At 41.6% G+C, this 23,012-nt stretch overlaps 1 protein-coding gene across 6 annotated transcripts in view; it reads right to left on the reverse strand.

The window, feature by feature from the left end:
• CNOT10 (CCR4-NOT transcription complex subunit 10) overlaps positions 1 to 23,012 on the reverse strand; it is a 73,482-nt gene that overhangs the window by 17,960 nt on the left and 32,510 nt on the right. For all 6 annotated transcript variants that reach the window (XR_012157496.1, XM_073333355.1, XM_073333352.1 and 3 more), the window contains exons 14-18: positions 11,103 to 11,216; positions 8,401 to 8,531; positions 7,630 to 7,665; positions 7,398 to 7,525; positions 4,458 to 4,533 (exon numbers count right to left, since the gene is read on the reverse strand). Coding sequence is in view for 5 of the 6 variants with exons in the window: in XM_073333355.1 (XP_073189456.1) it covers positions 4,458 to 4,533; positions 7,398 to 7,525; positions 7,630 to 7,665; positions 8,401 to 8,531; positions 11,103 to 11,216 (485 nt within the window). In the remaining variant the exon portion in view is untranslated. The remainder of the gene's footprint in view (positions 1 to 4,457; positions 4,534 to 7,397; positions 7,526 to 7,629; positions 7,666 to 8,400; positions 8,532 to 11,102; positions 11,217 to 23,012) is intronic.

Here is a 23,012-nt window from a genome sequence, read left to right on the forward strand (position 1 = left end):
GAGCCCAAGGAACCAAGTGGCTCTGCTCTGGCTACTTCATAGCAGGTCTTGAGGTAGTTGGAGATCCAGTTTGATGGTCTGTGTGTTGATATGGCTGATCCCCTTTATTCTTTTTGCAAAACAGACATATATTCTCCAAGGCTATTTGAATGGTTTTGTCCTATGCAGGTAGAAGGCTAATACCCTCCTGCCATTTAAGGAATGTAGCATTGCTTGTGCTCTTGAGGCAAGAGGCTTTGAAAAGAATACTGGCAAGTGGAAGTCAGTAACCACTTTTGGCAGGAACTTGGAATGTGTCCTTGAGATATCTTCTCGGAAGTACTTGGATCTCACTTACCCATCTTGCTGATGTGATGGCCATCTTCGCAGAAGCGTAAAAAGGAACAGGTAGCAAATGGTTCAAATGGTCTGCTCATGAAGGATGAAACTACAAAATTGGGGTCCCATGGTGGAATGAGGTACTCGATCGGTGGGAATACGTCAATCAACCCATTTAAACATTTCATCATAATCAGGTGAGAAAATACAGGGTTTTTCCAGGCCGGGGGGTGATGAGCGGAAAGTGAACCCTGACTGAACTCAGTGACAAATTATTGTTCTTTAGTTCTAGCAAATAATCTAAGATCTGAGGTATCAAAGAATTGTGAGGAACAATCAGCCTTCTACAGCACCCGTGGGAAAACCTTGTCCGTTTTGGCTGGTAGGTTTTTCTTGTAGACTCCTTCCTGGTGTTCATAAGGATATTCCTCACTGGAGAACAACAGGCATATTCTACTGACAACATGCACCCAGGAACCACACTATGAGATGGAAGGATTTCAGTTCTGGATGTAGGATCTCTCCCTTGTTCTCGGATATGAGGTCTGGGAGCAGAGGTAAGGTCTTGGGTTGGAAGGTTCACAGGTATAGCAGGTCTGTGAACCAAACTGGCATGGCCATGCCAGGGCTATCACAATCAGCTTGTATGAATCTTCCTGTTGACCCTTACAGAGCACTCTCAATATCAGAGGGTAGGCGTATATTAAGGTCCCTGACCCTGGAATGCATTTGCCAGGGAGCCCAGGCTGATGCCTCCCCTAGAACAAAATATTCAACACTTCCTGTGACCTTATGTGGCAAACAAGTCTATCTGGAGGTGACCCAAGAACAGAGTTCTTTATCTCCCAGTAGTGATTCTGGAAGAAGTGCCTGCTCAGTTTGCCTGCCAATGTATTTTAAATGCCTGCTAAGTATACTGCTGACAGGACAATCTAATGTTTGATGCATCAGGTCCACAACCTGACAGCATCTTGGCTCCGCATTGGTTTTTGATGCAGAACATGGTAATTGTATTGTCAGTCCTTATCTGTACCAATTGTCTTCTGATAAGTTTGAGAAAAGTCTTGATGTTTTGCATAAGCTCTGAGGTTAATATGCATCCTTGCTTCCCATACCATCCAGAGGACTTACACTTTGAGCAATATCATATGACCTCCCATCCCCTTAGTGAAGCATCTGTCACAATGGTATGTGATGGGGTGGGGTGGGGAGGGAGGGAAGAGAGAGAGAATGGAAATCAATCCCTTTGCAGATGCTTGCTGGATTTTTCCAGTGTGTCAGGGAGGACAGAACTAGAGAGGACACACAAAGATACATTACTAATGATGATTGTTGGTAAGTTGGATAAGCTTCTACCAGCAGCAGAGGTGAAGTCTGGCATGTGGTGTCACAAAGGTGACAGAGGATACATGTCCTAGTAGCCATCAAACAGATCCTTGCTATGGTATTTGGGTTTTGTTCCAACTGACAGATGAGGGCCAATTGGTCGTTGAATCTGTCCTGCGGGATGTAAACCACAGACTTGGCGGAACTTAAGACTGCTCCTATGAATTCAATGTTCTGGACAGGAATCAGGCTGGATTTTGGCAGCGTGACTTTTGAGGCTAAGCTGCAGCATAGGTATAGTGTAAAGTCTCAAGCCAGACGTGAGTAAGAGGAATGGAAGAGTGCAGCATGTTCTGCCCTTGCATGCCCTCGATGTGGAGCATGAGGACTCTCAGGGCATACGTGTGAGGTCTAGGTACTGCTGACTAAATACTCTGGACTCAAGTGCATGATGCAAATGTGCATATGGACAAGCAAGTGAAGGAGAATACTAAACTGAGGACGTCTCAGGGGTAGGTGTGGTACATGGCACTATTTAACTTATTTTTGGAAGCTTAATAGGTTTCAGGTTGGTGTCCCTTAAAAACCCAATAAACCTTTTAGGCCTTCTTTATACTTTATACCAAGGGGCGGCAACCTTTCAGAAGTGGTGTGCCGAGTCTTCATTTATTCACTCTAATTTAAGGTTTCGCATGCCGGTAATACATTTTAATGTTTTTTAGAAGGTCTATATATCATAACGAAACTATTGTGGTACGTAAAGTAAACAAGGTTTTCAAAATGTTTAAGAAGCTTCATTTAAAATTAAATTAAAATGCTGATCTTACGCCACCGGCCTGCTCAGCCCGTTGCCAGCCTGGGGTTCCGTTCACCTAGGCCGGCAGCAGGCTGAGTGGGGCCTGTGGCTGGGACAGTGGCTGGCAAGGGGCCGGCAGCCAGAACCCCAGACCGGCAGTGGGCTGAGCAGGGCCAGTGGCTGGGACCTCAGACCAGCAGTGGGCTGAGTGTTCGCCGGCTCCTGCCAGCCAGGGTCCCAGCTGCCAGCCCCACTCAGCTAGCTGCTGGTCTGGGATCCTGGCCCTGCCCACATAGGGTGGGTACCTACCTTCTCCCTGGTTCTAGTCCATTCTCTTCCTCTCTCTCTCTGCACTGAGCTGAGGGTGGGAGTGCACTGAGCACAGGGATGGGGGCTGAAGGAGCAGGCTGGGGGTTGGGTCTGGCCAGTAGCTAAAATGAGGGAGGGCGGCTCAAGGTTGGGGCAGGAGGTTTGGGTGTGGAATGCTTACCTTGGCAGCTCCCATTTGGTGCGAGGGGTGCAGGCGGTAATGTGGGGGGGGAGGGGCGTGCAGGAGCTCCCGTTTGGTACTCAGGGTGGGGGTGGGAATGTGGGGGGTGCAGAGGGCTGGGAGCACCCCCACAACCCTAGCCCACACCCCCAACTCCCTGCCCAGAGTGGCTCACGGCTGGAGGGGATATGCCCTGATTCCATCCCCCTTCCCCAAGGCCCCGTCCCCACTTCTTCTCCGCCTCCTCCCCGGAGCAGCGAGCACGCTGCGGCTCCACTTCTCCCCATCCCTTGCAAGGGCCATCAGCTGATCGGAGGCAGGGCAGGAGAGGAGGAAGGGCAGGAATCCAGCACGCTGGGGAAAGAGGTGGGGGAGCTTGCCTGCCCTGCAGCAGCAGCCAGCAGGACCAAGCTTCTTCACCCTGCCGCCACGCGGCGGGCGGGTGGGGGGAGGAGGGGAGAGAAAAGAGAGAACAGCAGGCTGGGGTGGGCAGGAGTTTTAATGGCACGCTGCTGCCTGCTGGGGTCCTGGGCACCGGCCCCACTCAGCCTGCTGCTGGCCTGGGTTTGGCAGTGGGCTGAGCGGGGCCGGCGGCTGGGACCCCGCAGGCAGCAGCGTGCCATTAAAAATCGGCTCGCATGCAGTCTTTGGCACACATACCGTAGGTTGCCGACCCCTGCTTTATACAAAGGTGCAAGAAAGTGCATAAACTCTCTCATCATTCAATCTCCCATAACTCACTAACTGATAAGTATCAGTGGGGTAGCCACGTTTGCCGCTTTTACAGATTCAGATTAAGAGTCCTGTGGCACCATTTAGACTAACAGACGTATTGGAGCATGAGCTTTCATGGGTGAATACACGCATCCAACGAAGTGGGTATTCACCCACGAAAGCTTATGCTCCAATACGTCTGTTAGTCTATAGGGTGCCACAGGACTCTTTGTCACTAACTGATAGGATTTTGCTCGAACTTTCCAAGACAAATTGCTTTTGTACAGAGACAATGCATGGAAAATTTCAGCCCAGAAGATGAATGCTTTCGAGTGGGTAAGAACAGGTTTATGCTAGACATTGTTTTTAAGTCTGAACTACAGCAGGCTCTGCCAGCCAGCTGTGTAATTTAGGCTAAGAGTCCTTGTGTAAAAACAAGTATTTATCAGTTACAAAGAAAACATAAAAACAAAGAGGTGGCAACCAATGGAGCCAACATACGTACACACATACACACACACACACACACACACACAAAAAAAAGCTTTGGACATGAAATGTGGGGAACAATTAATTGCACAACTTGCTGAGCTGTAACACATCTGAACTCAAAGTCTAAATAGACCATATATTTCGGATGCTACTAAAGGCTTTATTCTACTGCTTCAGCTTCAAAGGTTGGGGGATTCCTCAGTAAAGTTTGCAGTAAGGCCAAGAATCATAATTAAACACAAGCAGCACGAGAAGCACAGGAAGCTCCAATCAACATAAAAGGGGTTAAAATTGTTTAGAAAAGATGCTAAAATTATTTACCATTCTGTAGTTCAAGATACACAGCCAGTAGAATGGCCTCCGGGGGAATTTCTTTGGGATGGATCAGTGAAGCAGCCTTACCCCAAAATAAGAGAAAAAAGGTTAATAACTCAACAGATAATTCAACAAGAAGGAAAATACCAGTTAACAGGATAGTTATAAGACAGGGCAATAAACAAACTAAGGTACTATTTTTGAAATATCAATACCTGCCATCAGGTCCATGTATGCAGAGAGGATGACAGATGATCTGCCTTGTAAGAATATTTCGCACCTCTACTCAGAGGCACCATCTGCTTTTTACATACATACATGACAAATATAAAGGAGTCATTCCTGAGCCAATCTGAAGGTTTTGTCTCTTTTTTCTTGGAGGGGTGATTTCCCAGATGAGCAATTCATTCAAAAAATCTCCCTACGGTCACATGACCAGATCCTCCGTTATAAAGCTAATGAACCTATTCAGATGTGCACCAGCTAGGGATCTCTCTCTCTCTCTATTCCCAACCTGCGGCAGTTTGAGAATGCAGTGAAATGTCATTGTCTCAGCCAATCAGAGTGCAGGAATACTATATAGTTACTTACTTCCCTGTGCTCAGATTGGTTGCCAATGATTTGTACAGATGTTTATTTCTTAATAAATCATATAGTATTTGATTCCCCATACTCTGATCAGCTGACAGGCAGCATAAAAGGATTTCATGATCACAGTACAATTATTTCTCAAAACCGTGTGGTAAATATGCAGGTCTCCGATCAGTCACTCTAATCTCTGTGCTCTGACTGGCTCCTATACTCAGAAAGCTCACGCACAGCGTCATTCCTTTCAGTCAAAACAGAAAAATTCTCGAGATTAACATGCAAAGAAAAACAGCAAGGGTTGTCAAGCCTCTGAAAGGGCAAATGTTATTAAATATTTGACTCATTTCCCTCCTCTTCATCCTTCAACCTCAACTTCCTTCCCTCTACAGCTGAGCAAGCATCATTGTCGTATCTGTGTTAGTCTTGTTTACACTGGAAGAAAACAGCCCTTCTCCTAGTCAATTTTGAAACATGTAAACAAATATATTGCAACTATTCATACAAAAGCCTTATTTCCTTTCCTCATAGCTTAGCAAGAAGGAAGACATGAAGGATGAAAGAACGATGATGGGGGAGGAGAGGCTATGATTTTTTTTAAAAAAATCATTTCCCTTCCTGAAGTTACTTTGAATTTCATTTTAAAGTGTGAACAATTAAATATTTCCAGTACAACAAAGATGCTTCCCATTAACTCGCTAATCACCAATTAGTAGACTCAGGGGCCTCCAAGTTTATTTGCTATAAACCCCTTAGCCTTACAGTTTGTTCAGCCCAAAATACAGCTATTACTTCACTAAGAAGTGAGCACACTGAAATTATATTAACTGAACCTGTACAAGTGTATTTGGTTTAATACCCCGCCCGCCCCAAACACATATACAAACATTCCTGAAAAGGACTGGGACCATATTTGTGAACACTAAAAATATGGGACAAGATGATTCTGTATAAAAAGCCCTGGTCCAAGCAGTACAGTTAAAAGACTGAACGGTAATTTGCGTAACTTGGTACCAAAATGCTATTTCACCATTTAATTTGCCCTATTTCTCTCTGCAAGATATAAAATCCAGTGGTGTCCCTGCCCATTGTTTTTCTAGTTGGTTTCACTCAGTGTTGAACACCACCTATCCATCCATTTAAATATGCACAGTGAAGTCATTCTGTGTCCCCTCTCTTTCACACATGGTGATAGTTACATGTAGTACCCAGTGACATGGATCGGCTCTATTGAAAGGAAGGAAATGAACAGCTTTGAATAGCTTCAACTTCAGAGTAGTATCCTGTTGTGGACAGTGATTAAATTATGACAGCCTAAGTTATTCTGCAGAGAACCCTTTTTAGTTGTACAGAGCGGAGAGCTGCTACACCAAGGGAAGAAAGGAAGAGGGAGTAAAAGCTAGAAAAACTAGAGGAAACTGAACGCCAAGGACAATCAACTCCCTCAGCCTCAGGAAACCCCTAACCTTTCAGCACAAGAATTTGCACATTTTTTGTAAGTACTCCACAAGTGAAATTCTTGTATTCAGGCAACAGAAATGGGATGTTTGTGTTTCGATTGTGATATGATGGATAACAGCTATAAAGCATCCTAACTTCCCACCAAGGCAGTTGAGCAGCTTTACAGTCTTAAAAGTAAACTAAAATCAAGTTTTAGCAGTCCAGTGTTTGGAATACCAAAACACCACAAAAGTTCTGCTTTTAAGGGCAATAACTATCACTGGTTTTAGGAACAATTAAGTGTCAGATTAATTTTAAGCCCACCTACCAACAGTTTAAGGCAAATATGAAGACAAAGACTAAAATTACAGGCTTAATTGACTGCTTCAGAGAGTTTGACGCCTTTGGCTTCCCTTTAGCCACCCCAATGTTTTTTAAAACAAAGAAGCTAGAAGGGATGTTGGCATGATGGTTGACATAATTGAGAACAACTTCATTAGAACTAATCCAGAACAGCTCTTATTTCCAGAAGAGCTCATTTAAAGTAGTTCTAGACCATTGTATCAATATTCATTTAGATAAAACTCCCAAGAGAAATTCACCTAAGCAGACAAATGTCTTTGAAATCAGGTGAATATGTAAAGATGTAATTAAAATATTATTACTGAAAACATTTTTCAGGCTTATCTTCTGGTTGAAAACATATAGCAAGTTTCAACTGAGCAAGTTTCTGAAGGATAAAGGAGAAAGATGAGGGGGGAAGAAAGGTTATAATGTTTTCTTTAAAAAACATTTCCCTTCCTGAAGTTATTTTGAAGTTTCATTTTAAAGTGTAAACATAAATATTTCCAGCATAACGACGAAGATGGCTCCTATATAAGGGAACAGTACATAAAGCTGTCTTGAGGTTTGTTTTTTCACCTGGTGGAGACACTTGCGAGCTTTATCATATTCACTTCGCAAGCAGTAAGCACTGCCAAGGTTAAACAACATCATTGTTCGTGCAGAAGTGACTGAACTGGGATAACACTGGGGTGTCTGCTTGCCAGCTGAAAGAAAAAATAATCAAAATTATTTCACACTTTTGATTTCATTCCACACTGTGGCAAGACAAATGCCTGCATTACTTCTGGATTCTGGAGCTATTACTTACAAGATTCCATCACCTCATTTTCTCCTTTGTCTGACCCTGTAGAGACAAGAAAAGCCAGAATGTCCTGTGAGCCTTCTTAAGGCTTTTAAAAGAAAACCCTATCGTTTTATGACAGCAGATTCAAGCTAGACTTTCTCTTCATGGATTGACTATGGTAAACCAGAAAAATCTATCAGCTTGTTAGAAATCGTGGACCATTTAGAAAGCTTTCAATTTTCATGTTAGGGTTTTGCTTATTTACAAACATCTTTTAAATCTGCAGTATAATGATGGGCAATAAAGTTTAAACTGCAAATGTGCCATTCAAATCAGAACTGCTTCTGAAGGCTGAACTGTATAGATGGGATCTAAAAGTAGCTGGTTTTGTTACATTCCCTACCCCACCCCCCAAAAGCGTTGGAAGTTTTAAGATATAGATTTAACCATCTCCCCTCTCATATCCCCACAGTGTATATACAGGGTATTAAACTCTGAAAACAAGCATGGAGGGTGAAAAAGGGTGAAGTGTTAGCAGGTAAGAAGCCCAAGCATTAACTGTAATTACATATTTAATAACAAACTTCCAATAAATAATGTTTAGACAAACTGATGAGCAATACATTAGTTATTTTGAACTAAATTACAAATATACACAAGGTAAACCAAAAACTAAGGACTAAAGAACAGACCATCCACCTCACAAAAACTGCTGCAAACTTATATATGTTGCAAGTTACAGAAGGAAGGCAGCTGAAAGCACGACCGGTTCTAATCAAGTGTAGACTCATTAACCTTGATCCTGTTCATTTGAAGAGATCCCCAGGGAAACATCAGTGACGTTCTCAGGGTTCAAGTGAGTAATGGCATCAGATATTCTGTCTAGAGAGATGAGAGCCTCTGCTGCATACAAATGGCCAAGAAACCTACAACAGCAAACATTCAGATACAAATTCCACTTGGACAAGTTTCATTACCATATTACTGTTTCAGAAGAGAAACTGGATGTATTTCTTTACCTGAGTGACAGTTTGCTGCACTGAAATTATTATGGAGATACTTTTATAAGTGAGTCATTTGACTTTTTGCCATTTTAGACTCCAATACTACAAACACTTGTGCATGTGAGTAGTCCCAGGAAATCAGTCGTGCACAAAAGTTTGTGGGATCACGGCTACTCTCCAAAGTATCCAGTTGTCATTTAATAATAATAAATAAATAGCACTTATGTAGCACTTTACACTTTCAGATTGCTATACAAAAAACATCATTTAATTCTCACAACATCCTTGGGAGGTTGGGTATTTGTCTCTATTCCCATTTGGCAGATGGAGAAACTAAGGCTAAGTGATTTCATACCCAAAAGAAAAAACACCAACCTGCTACTAGAGTCTGTTACTAAAAACAAACAAAATTTCAGGCATAAATTTATATCCCAGTGAGGGAATACAGGCTGTACATTCTTGCGCTGTCCTACGTGTCTGTACAGCACCTAGCATAATGGGACACCCATTCCCAACTAGAAAAGGAGGACTTGTGGCACCTTAGAGACTAACAAAATTTATTTGAGCATAAGCTTTCGTGAGCTACAGCTCACACGAAAGCTTATGCTCAAATAAATTTGTTGGTCTTTAAGATGCCACAGGTCCTCCTTTTCTTTTTGCGGATACAGACTAACACGGCTGCTACTCTGAAACCATTCCCAGCTGGAGCTCCTGGGAGCTACTGTGATACAATTAACAACACAGAGATGTTTATGATGTTCTCCATTTTTAGCTTAGCACAGGTAATCTGCATTTTTTAAAATTAAATTAAAATGTTCTAATTAAGATTGCATATTAGATATTACCACAATATACAAATTTACAAGCAAATATTAAATTTAAAACAAAAGTTGAAAAAAAATTATATACATATGTATAAGACATCACAATATAGAATCCATCTCAAATTACAGCAAAATTGCTTTGTTTTGAGTTAATGATTAGCACGCACAAGGAATTTATTGACAATTTGTATTAAAAGGCAAAGCAATTATTATATAAACAACTATCCATAAACTGAAGCGTTTTAATCTGAAGCATATAATCTAAAAAGACAGAGTCACCGCAACAGACAGTCAGCTCCCTCCATGTAATTTACCCCATTCAGTAACATGAAGAAAACACGCATAATTAACACAGAGAACAGCTAATTCTGCAAGGCAAAGAATGTAAATGGCTGTCTTTTGCTCCCAAATATGACTCTGATCAGTTATTTCTCCATTTGGGGCATACCATCACAAAGCAGTTTGTGGCGGACTTTCAAATTTAAGAATATTTGGGTCATAAAAGGATTGCACAAAAGCTACAATGAAGTAACATTAGGCATGTAACAAAAACAAAATTAAGATCAGTTAATTTCTTGACATGGGTGGGTTTAGCATGTATATTGCCGGCAAAGTACTACAAACATGAATGGATTAACTCACTTCCTCATATGTATGTATGGCAACAGATTTGTGAACCCCACCATGAAATACCACTTATAGCCAGGGAGTGAAGGATAAGGGTTCAAGCTCACTTGTTTTTTTTTTTTTTTTTTAAACAAAAAGCCTTCAGAATTGTATGACAATCAACATGACTGAGTCCAACAGGAATATTACACACGTGCAATCTGTTCTGTAAACGTAGCTGGATTTCTTTCAAAGTATCTTGCTTATCTTCTGGAAGTTAAAAGCCCCTTTGAAGCTAATTTACACACTGAATACTCAAAGTAGCAGTCTTTGTGGAGAGCAAAAAGAAAAGGAGTACTTGTGGCACCTTAGAAATGAACCAATTTATTTGAGCATAAGCTTTCATGAGATACAGCTCACTTCATTGGATGAAGCTCACGAAAGCTTATGCTCAAATAAATTGGTTCGTCTCTAAGGTGCCACAAGTACTCCTTTTCTTTTTGCGAATACAGACTAACACGGCTGCTACTCTGAAATTTGTCTTTGTGGAGAGCAGTTACTGCCCATTCACAGCAGTTTAACATTAAATACATATACAAAGAAGTAACTAGCACTTCCATAGCACTTTTTACCGGTAGGGCTAAATAAACTTTACAGAAATAGTAAGCATTGTTATCCTCATTTTGCAGATGGAGACACTGAAGCACAGAATCTATGTCTCACAAAGTCAGTCAATGGCAGAGCCAGGAACAGAAACCAGGCCTAAAATATGTAGTCTGCTACTTTAGTCACTGGACCAAACTGCCTTTTCAAGATTAACAAGCACCAAAAGTAGTTATAGAATCTGACCATTCCAATTATACAGATTTCATATATAAAAAGTTAGGCCCCATTCCTGCTGGTCAGTGATTATTTTGCCACAGACTTCAAGGGGAAAAGAGTCAGATCTAATATTTGCGTTCTTAGACTTAAAGACAGCACTGGCAACAAGTTAAAAATGTTGGCACTTCAACTCAGATTCTTCCAGATACCAGGGGCAAAAGAATGGTCAATCCAGACTTACTTAAGAGATCCTGACAGCTTTGGCTGCTGAAGAAGTTTATCTGCATGATTCAAAGCCATAAGGTTATCACCCAAAGCCAGAGCAACATAAGCACTGCAGGCAAGTATTGAACACCTGGAAGAGGAGAAGAAAAAGAAAAATTCTGTAGTTTCAAATCCAAATGTTATTGTCCAATTCTTGTATTAATAAATACATATAGAAAATTCTCAAAGACATGCTGGGTCCTTCTAAGCGGATTTGGGCAGAAAGAAGAGCTAAGATGTTGGGATAGCTGATTATTTGATATACATATAAGAAGGCCTGAATCCTTTTTTCAGATCACACTATTTCAGGCCTGACTTCTATATGGCATATATTACAACAAACGTAATCTGTAACATCGTGCAAGGGGTTGGCTTTCATAGTTTTAAACAGTCCAAGAGGGCCTGTTGGCTGTCAACAGTGATTTGCATGCCAAACTTCAAATCTGTGAAGAGGCTGAATGGCTGGAATAACCGTGTGTAAATTCAGGATTCCTATGTAGCAACAGTACATGAACATTTAGCGGTCTAAGAAAAGTCCTATTTTAATCTCCAGAAAATGTGAGCTTTTAAGAGCTAAGTTATACTGTTTTCTCAAAAGCAACTGTACGATAGTCCATGAACCTGCAACAGGAAACCTGTTAAAATGCTCTGCACATTTAGGCTCAAAATATTTTGTCTAGAAGTACTCACTGGATGGAATAAAATTTGTCCAGTAAAATCAAATTCAAAATTCTCACTTTATCAACACTTTATAATATTCAGAAAATCCACACAAATTATACTTTGATTTTATTACTTGTGTTCTGGATTCTTTTAGCCTTGAACTTCAGTTGATATGTTCCCATTTTATGAAGCAATAAAGTGATACTGCATCATGTAACTTGATAGGTAATCTCCTTGCATCACAGATTTATTGTAATAAGCCTTTTATTCAAAAATTAACAGCCACTTGGGTCTATCATATTGATACTTTATAGTATTTGTACTGTATCAATGTGACCATAAAACCTTAAAGTATTAAGAGTAACAGTTTGAAGTTTTCTACACTGATTCCACTATTTTAAAACTGATAACTCTGATTTTAAACACAAATTGCAGTGCTGTATCGGAAGAGTCTATGAGATAAAAGTGCCAGAGATATTTAACTACACAGTCTTTTAGATGTTACTTGTACAGTTTCATGCATTTCTAAAGCACAAGATTTCCTGAAATTCTTGTAATAAAATCTGAATCACACATTCCCCATGTTCAAACAATAGTCCCACATTAGGATGTCAGCATTAGGTCAAGCTTTTATAGCTTGTAATTTTTTTCCTTCTCTACCCCTTAAACACAGCACTTTGGAATATTTTCCACTTCATAAGACACAGTTCAATGTAGGCTTGCTTTGTCTTCAGGGCATGAGCCTTCACCTTCCTTGCCTTGGAACTCCTTGCTGCAAGAACAGATTCTATCCTTCTGCAGGGAGGAAAAATGGATCCTCAGACAGGTCTCATGTTGGGAGTTTAGAGAAGAGTGCATTTGATTCTCCTGCCAGTAGGTGGGCTATTATAGCATCAATTTTCTGGCAACTGTCAAGCCTACTTTTGGTCCAGCAGTAAGTTATATCTTTATTCCTGTTTCCCAGGAGGCCTGCTCTTTAATTATACACAAACACTGTAAGAAACTTCTCCACTGTTTTCCCCACCACCCTCTATTCCTCTTTATCATGCTTATTTGTCACATGAAATCTGAAGCCTCACAAAAGCTTTCAAGAAAGGGAGAAGGCTTCCACCTCAGCTCCCTAAAATATTCTTGAAAGGTTTCCAATAAATAAAAAAAATAGAATTCAGTATGAGAGAAAGTCCTAACTGGCGTGTTTTCTTCTGTCTCAAGGGAGCACTACTTTTAACAAGGAGAATGGTAAAAGTATTTAGCTGATAAAACTAATCTGTATAAAAAGGCCAAGCCTGTACTGACACAGGGTTGTTACAACATCTGTCCCAAGCAAAAAATTTGCTCTCTCCCTTCCACATCTTTCTATACATTCAATGAAAAAAACCCAAAATAAAAAAAAAAAAGAAACAAAAACGGACACTCATTCGCCATCACAAGTTACCCTCCAGTGAAAATGCTGTCGATCTGGAAACCCCCTATATTCATTAGTATTTTAGGAAAGACACTGCACAGCAACAGGCAACTAGAGAAGAGCAAGACATTTATATCAAATTTTCTTGCTTGCAGTATTGTTCCTCTTACACTCGGATTCATTGTCAAAACCTGTTAAACCAAACAGTCAAGAGATCTGACAGTTAATCAGAGTGGAAAAATTGCATCACAAGGGAAAAGACAAACTAGTTTTTCCCCCCGGATGAGGATTCTGAGAAAACTCCACAGGCTGTCTTTAAGCACTGGAGAGTCCCAGCATTAGTCTGCTTCTCTGTTCCCTAAAGTTTCGTTTGCATTGGAAAAAAAGATGATTTTTTAAACTGCCAGATTATGTCAAACAACCTGTTATGCAGGACTTGACAATAAGATACGTCAGCCCGCACAGACTCAGGTTATTGAGCCTCAACCAGCTACTAGAATTAGTTTAATCCATGTAAAAAGGCTAACCAGGATAAATCCAGTCATTCAAAACTCATTAAAGGGGAGAACTACAATGACATACAGTGCAACTCTTTAAAGATATGAATTGATACCCAAATCAAATAGCAAACAATGGAATTTCCAGAATAATATGGAGAAAATCTGCAAACTGAAATAAATATAAAATACCAAATTAAACACAACATTGCCTATCTATACTCTAGTCACATTTCAATATGGCCAAATGCAAGGTCACATCTAGGAACACAGAATGCAAGGCCTACTTGCAGGATGGGGGAACTCTATTCTGGAAAGCAGTGATTCTAAGGTTTTCCACATTTAAATGCTACAGCGGTACAGCTGCGCTACTGTGTCTCTTCAGTGTAGACACTACTTACGCTGACAGGTGCGGTACTCTCGTAATCTACCTCCTCAACAGGCGGTAGTTATGTCGATGGAACAAGTTTAGGCTTCGTCTACACAGGGACTTAGGTCGATTTAACACCACCACTCAGGCGTGTAGATTTTTCATACTCTTAACCAAGGCAGTTAAATCAACCTAATTTTCTAACGTAGACTAACCCTAACAGAGACTTGAGGGTCACAGTGGATAAATCAGCTGAACTTGAGCTCCTAGTGCAATGCAGTGGCCAGAAGGGCTAATGGAACCCTTGATCGTATGAAAGGGGAGTACTGAGCAGAAGTAAAGAGATTATAATACCTCTATATTTAGCCCTTGTGCAACTGCTACTACAGTAGTGTGTCCAGATCTGGTGGTCACGCTTCAAGAAAGACAGATAAACTAGAGAGGGGCAGAGAAGAGCCATGAGAAAGATTTAAGGATTGGAGAATAAGCCTTAACAGACTTAAAGAGCTCATAAAAACATAAGAATGGCCATACTGGGTCAGACCAATAGTCCATCTAGACCAATATCCTGTCTTCCAACAGTGGTCAGTGCCAGATACTTCAGCTCAATCTATTTAGCTTAACAAAAAGAGAAAGTTACAGGGTGACTTGATCACAGTCTACCTAGAGCCCTCTTTATCACATTTCTGTTCCCTTCAATCTAGAAGACAAAATATAACAAGATTCAATCACTGGAAGCTGAAAACAGACAAATTCAGGCTAGAAATTAGATGCAAGTTTTTAAACAGAGAAGGTAACTAACCACTGACACAATTTACCTACGCTTGTGGTAGATTATCCAAACACTGGAGATTTTAAAATCAAGGTCTGATGTTTTTCTATGACTTGTGTTATGCAGGAGATCAGACTATACGATAAAAATGGTCCCTTCTGGCCTTAAACTCAGATTAATCTAGGAATCCTTTGAAACACAGGCCTGAAACTTTCTACAATACCGCAGTGAATAGAGACAGTAGAAATAGTATTTTAACACTACAAGTCAGAATTAGAGAGAGAAAAGACAACACAGGATTATTCTCTACAGTATATCTTCTAGTGCTTTGTCCAGTAACTGTGTTTCTACTTGTCATAGTTTCTCCCCTTTATTCATTCACCTATAGCTACATTGTTTTCCCTCCCAATCTGTAACACTTTTAGCACCACACATGTCCACAGCCAGCCATCAGAGGAGCAATAAAACTTCTGAAGGGCTTTCCTAAAGCAGAAAATTCACTATTATTTGAGACCATGATTTAGTGATCAATATAAAAGATTAGTAAAATAAGAGATTTTTTTAGCTGTACTAGGCCTAAAAAGAGGAAGACTAGGTAAATAAAGTATGTTTGTCCATCAAAAGAGACACCAACAATTCTCTTGATCCCTACAATAGTTTTTACAGCACTTTCACTTGTAATCTGTGGCCCAGAGAGGATACATCAGGTTCAGTGAAGCCTAACAGAATTGGGTTGTTTTAGCATATTAAAACATTGTAAGGAATTCTACTGGGCAGTAGAAAGGTAAAGGGATTGACTTCCTATTCAAAGTATGCTAAGTATGCAGAAGCTAGGAGGCTGAAGAAACTATTACAACAGAAGAACTCATAGAAAAACCAGAAGTCGAAACTCAAAGTTTCTTCTTCCCTACATGGTATGTGGGTGTGGGTAAGGGTTTTTACATGTTACCCAAAAAAAAAAAAAAAAAAAACCCAAACCTTCCGCTTAGTTACTTTGTGCAATTGCCAAATAACTGGAATGTAAAAGACTCAGACAACTACCAAGTTCAGTATGTATGGTAAATTACATATTAACTCTAACTGTCCGCACAAATCCCTCTAAAATGACAAGATTTTTTGTTTTGTTTTAAAACTATGATGATATAAGCAATTATGTACAAAACACATTCAAAGCTATTTAAAAGCACATTCAAGAATTGGGAAAGATGAAGTTTTCGAGTCCAACTAGCTGACATCATGGTAAATCTAAAGATATACAACTTTTTTCCCCCCTTAGAGAAAATCTTTGCTGGCTCTTGGAATTTTCTATTAATTTTAACTGACCAACAAGATAAGAGTTTTAATCTTTTTAGTTTTTCTTTTAACAGCTCCTCTTCCAGCAAAACTGAAGGCAGTTAGTTAACATTTGATTCTGTACAGAATGGAGTTTTACACAGCCACATGCAAAAGCCCAGAAATTGTTTATATTGACTCACGCCCTAAGGATACCAAGTCCCACGGTTTTAACTATTAGTTAAAGCAAATATGACAAGAACTAAATCAATGTTTTTCTTCTCTTTTCCTTTTCTGATATGATGTTCCTTACCAGAAGCAGTAAAATAATTCTTGTACTGACAAGCTTTTCCTGACATGCTGTCAGGTTACATCAATAGATAACAATGGTTGATTGTGAAAGAAAGGATTACATACATTCATTTTCTTACAACATGACACCATGTAATAATTTTGACATATAATAGTCATATTTTACACAACAGACAAAAGAGCCATACTATTTGTTTATTTTTTAACCCAATACCTTCCATCTCAAGTATTATATTCCTCTACTGTTTAAAAACAATCAAAATATCAGTAACGACTCCTCACTCATTCAAACGAAAATTTTCTTTAATTGACTAAAGCTAGATTTTCTGCACATAACTGGAGCAAAGCAAATGTTAAGCTTGATATTATGACAACAGGTAAGCCAGAAGTTAGCCTAGAAGACAGTGTATACCTCATAACTTAAGTAAGAAATTACTGTATGCTTTAACAGAAAATAAAAATACAGTTAGAGCAGATACCTTTTGTTTTTATAGAAATTCCTGTTCATAAACATGTACTAACAGAGAGAAGAAACTCAAGTACTGCATTCATTACCCCATTTTAAAAAAAATCCCTAAAACTTTCATCTGCCGGAAACTACTTACAACATTAGCAGGTGTTGGTTGATCCTGCTGGGAAAAAAATATGAGGGTTCCATGTGGCTTGTTACCCTATCTGGATATCTGGGAGACAGAATGGGTCTGTAGAAAGAGCACCTAGACTGTGTGCCAAGTAGTCTTAAGAAAGACAAAGTTCCTCAGTTACTGCACAGGGTGAGTTTCTTCGAGATTTTGGTCTCTGTGGGTGCTCTCCTTTAGGTGAATCTGCGCCCCTGTGTCTGTAATTGGAGATTTTTAATAGCAGTGCCTGGTTGGGTTGCACATGCACAGTCCCCATCTCCTGCTGCCTCTGTGGGTTACATAGCGCTTTGTGACCAACCTCCCCTCAGTTCCCTCTCTACCGCAGTCTCTAGGGTGAAAAAAAATCAACTCCAAAGTAGTGGGGAGGAGAGCACACACAGGGGCAACTAATCTCAAAGAACCTCAGTTGCTGCACAGGGGGAAGTAGCCTTTTCCTCTTCTTTGAGGAGTGTCCCTGTGGGTGCTCCACTTTAGGTGACTGTAGAGAAATGGCCTTTGGTGGAAGGGAGGGTCTTTGGAGTTGCAGTCTTAGCGGATGATAAAACCATAAGTCTGAATAGAGAGTCTGATGATGAGTGCTGCTCTGTGGCATAGTGCTGTGTGAACGTATGGGCTGATGCCCAGGTTGCTGCTTTACAGATGTCCATAATGGGCATATTGTTGAGGAAAGCTATCAAAGCACAGAGTGCTCAAGTGGAGCATGTGCAGGTCCCCAGCAGGGTTGTAGCTGTTGGTGATAACAAAGGTCTATGCAGTTTGAGAGCCTTTTAAATAGCCTCTGTTTAGATATGGTGTTTCCCTTAGATTGTTCGGTGATGCAAAGAAATAACTTTGGTGATTTTCTGAAAGTCTTTGTCCTCTCAATATAAAATGTTAGCGCTCTTTGGACATCTAGAGTATGCAGTGTTGCTTCTCGTTTATTCCTGTGAGGTTTTGGGAAGAATGATGGGAGATAAACCTGTTAGAGCTGCAGGTCAGCCTATTCATGTCTAATGTGGATTCCAATGGGGACCAGAGGCCGTGCATTGTGTGGTTGTGCAGGTGTGCCTCCCAACCTAGCAGAGAAGCATCAGTTGGGAGTATCATCAATGGAAGGCTCTGTGCAAAGAGAATTCCTGCACAAACATTGTTTGGTTGCGTCCACTAATGTAAAGGTGTTTTTTTTTTTTTTTTTTTTTACTTCAGTTGGCATTATAAAACATTTGTTAATGCTGTGTCTGTGTGGAATATATACTGTCCTGAGCCAGCCTTGCAGGCATCATATGTGCAGTCTGGCATATTTGACACAAGTGTCATTGCTGACATGTGGCCTAACAGTTGGAGGCAGGTCCTGGCCGATGTCTGTGGACTGGCTTGCGTTGTGGTGATTAGATTTACTCAAGTGCTAAACCTCTGTCAGGGCAGTGAGGCTGTAGCCTCCAGAGAGTCAAGGTAGGCCCCAACGAACTCCAGTTTCTGCACAGGTGTGAGTGTTGATTTTTGTTCATTTATTTGTAGACCTAGATGTGTGAAGAGAGCTACTGTCTTGAGTAGGTTCTAGTAGCTGCGTGGATAGGTGAGGAGTAGATTTCCCCTTCACCCTCACCGTCTTCATTGCTAGATAAAGGAGGAGTTGATCTGGGGATGTGGTAAGTTGGCTTAGTACCGAGTGTCCTGGAGTGAAGTCGGTACTGATGAGTGGAGATTCCGGTGCTGAGGAGACTAGAAGATCTTTGTGGCAGAGAAACTGCTGCGGTATCGAGAGCATCAGTACCGAGGGTGTTGTCAGCAGTACCGGTGCCTTTGCTGTGGTTGATGGTGCCAGGGGTCATACGCGATGCGCTATAGAGGCAGCAGGAAGCGCCACAGTGCTGCATGTTTGAGCTGCTCCAGCAGTACTGAGGGAGGGACTGTAGGTCTTCCTGTCATGCCTTTTTCCAAGCCAGCCCATTTAGGGTCTTTTGCTCGCATAGTACCCATGATACCGAATGATCCCACTAACTCAGAGGCGGAAGGTCTTGGTGTGGTCGGTACCAATGGCTAAGGCTATGATTTTTGTCTTGGATATTTGTAGTAAAAGTCAGGGACAGGTCACTGGCACTAAACAAACAAAACAAAACAAAAAAAATCACAGAAGCCGTGACCGGTCCCTGACTTTTACTAAAAACATCCCTCACAAAATGGGGAGGGAGGAGGGTCCAGCAACCTGCCCCACCCTGCAGCAACTGGCAGCTGCAGGGACCCCATTGCTCAGTGGTTGGGAGGGGTACCTGCATGGCTGGAGCTGGGTGTGTGTGTCCCGCTACCGTCCTGTGGGGCTGCAGCTGGAGGGGGATCCCCCGCCACCTGCGGCGGCCGGGAAGCAGGGAGGGGCCTCTGCCAGCAGCAGAGTCTGGAGAGCTGCAGCTGACCCCCTACCTTCTGAGCAGCTCCGGGGTCAGTTGCCGGGCAGCTGCGGGAGGATCCCCCACCACCCACAGAGGCTGGGCTGCTGCGGGGTCCCCAATGTCACTGAGGTCACTGGAAGTCATGGATTCTGTGGCTTCCGCGACCTCTGTGACATCATCTTAGCCTTAGCAATGGGGTCTGCCAAGTCAGGGAATTCCACATTTTGGCTGATTCCCAAGGAAGGGAGGTCAGAGCCTGCTTCTGTGATCCTTCCACTGAGAGGGTGAAGGGGAATCTCTGTCAGATGCCACTGTGGGAAACTGTTGCACAGGAGGGGCCTGTGATCCCAGATCGGATGCGGGGCACAAAGACTTCTCCACCATGAGAAGTTTTAGCTGTATGTCTCCCGCCCTCCTGGCGCAGACTTTCAAGCTGTGGCAGTGGGAGCACTTTTGAGGTATGTCTGTCTCACTGAGGCAGCGGACACACCAAGTGTCCATCACACACCATGACTGAGGAGCAGCAAGTGAGGTAATGTTTAAAACCCGGGGAGCCGGGCATGCCCCTCAGAGTAGGGTTTCTCCTGTGAAGAAGGTAGCTATACTACACTAAGGGGTAACTGAAACTTAAATGCCTAAGTGAAAACAAAGGTTTTTTATTTTTTCTTAAAAAACAACAAACAAAAACAAGGAAGAGCAATTAAACTATTGATTAACTAACTAGCATTCTAAAGTTAAAACTAGAGAAAGACAAAGTACAGAGGCACTTCTAAGTGCTCCATCTCAAGCCGAAGGCAGTAGAAAAGGCACTGAGGGGGGGTTGGTCGCACAGCACTATGTAACCGCCATAGGTGGCATGAGACAAGGACAGCGCATATGCGAACCACCCACGCTCTGCTACTAGAAACCTCTGATTACAAGCGCTGGGGCACAGATTCACCTAAAGGGGAGCATGTACAGGGACACTCCTTGAAGAAGTACCTTGTGAACATAAAAGGCTAGAGCTGAGATTTGATTTTGGTTAAGAACACCAAACTCCAATAAGGGGTTGAATCTGACTCTACATAATGCGCAGACTGTTTTAGAACAGACTAGAAATAACACCTGTTCCTTTCGCCATCACTGTCCCCAAAAGAACCAGTTATACAAGAAACTGCATTTAATAATTCTGGGGGAATTGTGCACCAAAAAATTAAAAATTCCGCACACAATATTTTAAAATTCTGAAAAATTCTGCATATTTTATTATCAAAATATCACAATATAATCACTCTAGTTTCAATTATTTTGGTAATTTATCTCAAAACATCTGTCAACAAGTATGTCAACAATATAGACAACAGCAAAAAAGATTCCCCAGGAAGAGAGAGTTAAAGAAGCCCTTACAACCCAGTTCCAGTTGGGGAGTACTGAAGGTGGCTGCATGGGGCCCCCAGAGCCCGGACACCTGCTCCCTCCCCCCCAGAGTGCAGACACCCACACCCCTCTTCCCCCAGAGCCCACTGTGTGTGCCGCCAGAGCCCAGTCACCTGCACCGCCTCCCCTCAGGGCCAAGCCGTGGGCACTGCCCAGCCCAGCAGTAGGACAACCCCTTCCCCCTAGAGCCCAGCCAGAGGGAACCCCCCCAACCCAGACACCTGCCCCGTGCACCAGAGCTCAGACACCCGCACCCCTCTTCCCCCAGAGTCCAGCCACAAGGCATCCCCAGAGCCAAGACACCCACACCCCCTCTCCCCCCAGAGCCCAGCCATGAGCATCCCCAAGCCCAGACACCCGCACCCCTTCTCCTCAGAGCCCAAGCACCTGCACCCCTTCTCCCCACAGAGCCCATCTGTTTAATTTGTCCAATTTACTTCTATGCCAGAGTGGTGATTTCTAGTTTTGGAAGGCTGAAATGTCAAACCGTTTCTTTGCACATCTTTACTGGACTGATAAAGTATAAACCACTGTTTGCTTGTGCATGGACCAGAGATCAGGGCTTCTGTATTAAAACGGAGCACAACAAATACAAGCAGAACTATTAAGCTCTTAGTCTGGGCTTCCAGTTTCTATTAAAAAAAAATCCCACACACAAACCCAAAACACACCATCACCGTCTTCTGATGATTTTCACATTCCACTTTACCAAATGGTGGCACTTAAAGGACAAGCAGCAGCATATAGACAGAAAGCAAAATTACAGCACTACATCCACTTGAGGAATTCAGTTCAACAAAGCATTGGATTTTAAGGTCACATGCATTTCAGTTTTTAATGCAGCCAGATTTCACTGGCTGGTACTGCTCCAATCCAGTTCTGAGGTAATGGGCAGGGATGACCAAGGAATGGAGATGTAATGGTTCCAGATTGGTGGAAATGGCTTTTTTCTGGAACCTTCCAGCCTGATGTTTTAATACACTAGAACATGGTATTAGTTGACATGGGGTTTCCACCAACGGCTTGGTTTTGCCACACATAGCAGATGTGTGCACTTCAGATTTTTTTTTTTGCACTTAGCATAAGGTCATATGTGGTACAGCCTGAGATTTCAGTAACTTGTGCAGAACTAAAGTGAAGTGATTGGAGGAATTTGAGGTGAAAAACTGTACTTTTTAAAAGGTCAAAAACAACATGGGACAAAGATAATATGAAACTGAGTTTGAAAAAATTATGTACAGTCAAAGGCTAAGTATGATTAAATTAATAAAGCTTTAACATGCATACTTGCTTACTATCTCATATACATCTCAAAATGTGAAGTCATGATTTTTAAAAATAAAATTATAGAATCCATGACAAACAATCATACTTAGTTTGGTCTGCCAATTTGCCACATTCTATACTCACCCATGTAAAAAGAAAATCACCAGCAGCTGCCACTACCTACTATTCGCTTAACATTCAACGTATAAGCACCTATCACCTTGATGTCCAAGCACCATAGGTCTGAAGAATTTGCTAATGGAAAACTAGTCAGTTACTTGTAGCCCTGGAACATGAAGACATGCTAGGGTGTAAGCTTTAAAATCAACCACTTGAGCAATGTTAAAGGCATTCCCTTGTATTGGCCAGACTTTTAAAACGTACTAGTTAGCCCGATTTAGATAACACATGCTCAAATCACATCTTTAAATCCTAGTCTAGACAAGTCTTTAGAAAACTTGATTATACTTATATACGAAAAAAACCTCTAAATTTGCATTAAGATTACTTTAATAGCTTTTAGTTGTCTTAACATCCTTCTGTGGAATATGCTAGTTTCTTAAAACCGATATGGTGGCTATCACATGTGGTTCAAAACCTCAGTTCACTACCCTGTCACCTTTGTTAGGAGAGTCGTGATGTGGAAGCGTGATATGCACTAACATTACTTTGATTTTCGATCTGTCCGAGAAAGATGGGATATTATAGGCTGGCATGAAAGCTAGCCTTACGAGTGCTCTAGAAGGAAAAGGCAACATAATGAAATCTCAATCATTTCCATTTATGGCAGCAGAAATCACAGATTCTTGAGTGTAAAGTGAGCATGCTTTTTTTTCCATGTAGTAAAAGGGACATTAGATTTGTGTACAAACCTCAAAGCTGCAGTTTTTTTACCTGTACCCTGCTC

The sequence above is a fragment of the Lepidochelys kempii genome, chromosome 2 (assembly GCF_965140265.1).
Source record: "Lepidochelys kempii isolate rLepKem1 chromosome 2, rLepKem1.hap2, whole genome shotgun sequence".
NCBI classification, from domain to species: Eukaryota; Metazoa; Chordata; order Testudines; family Cheloniidae; genus Lepidochelys; species Lepidochelys kempii.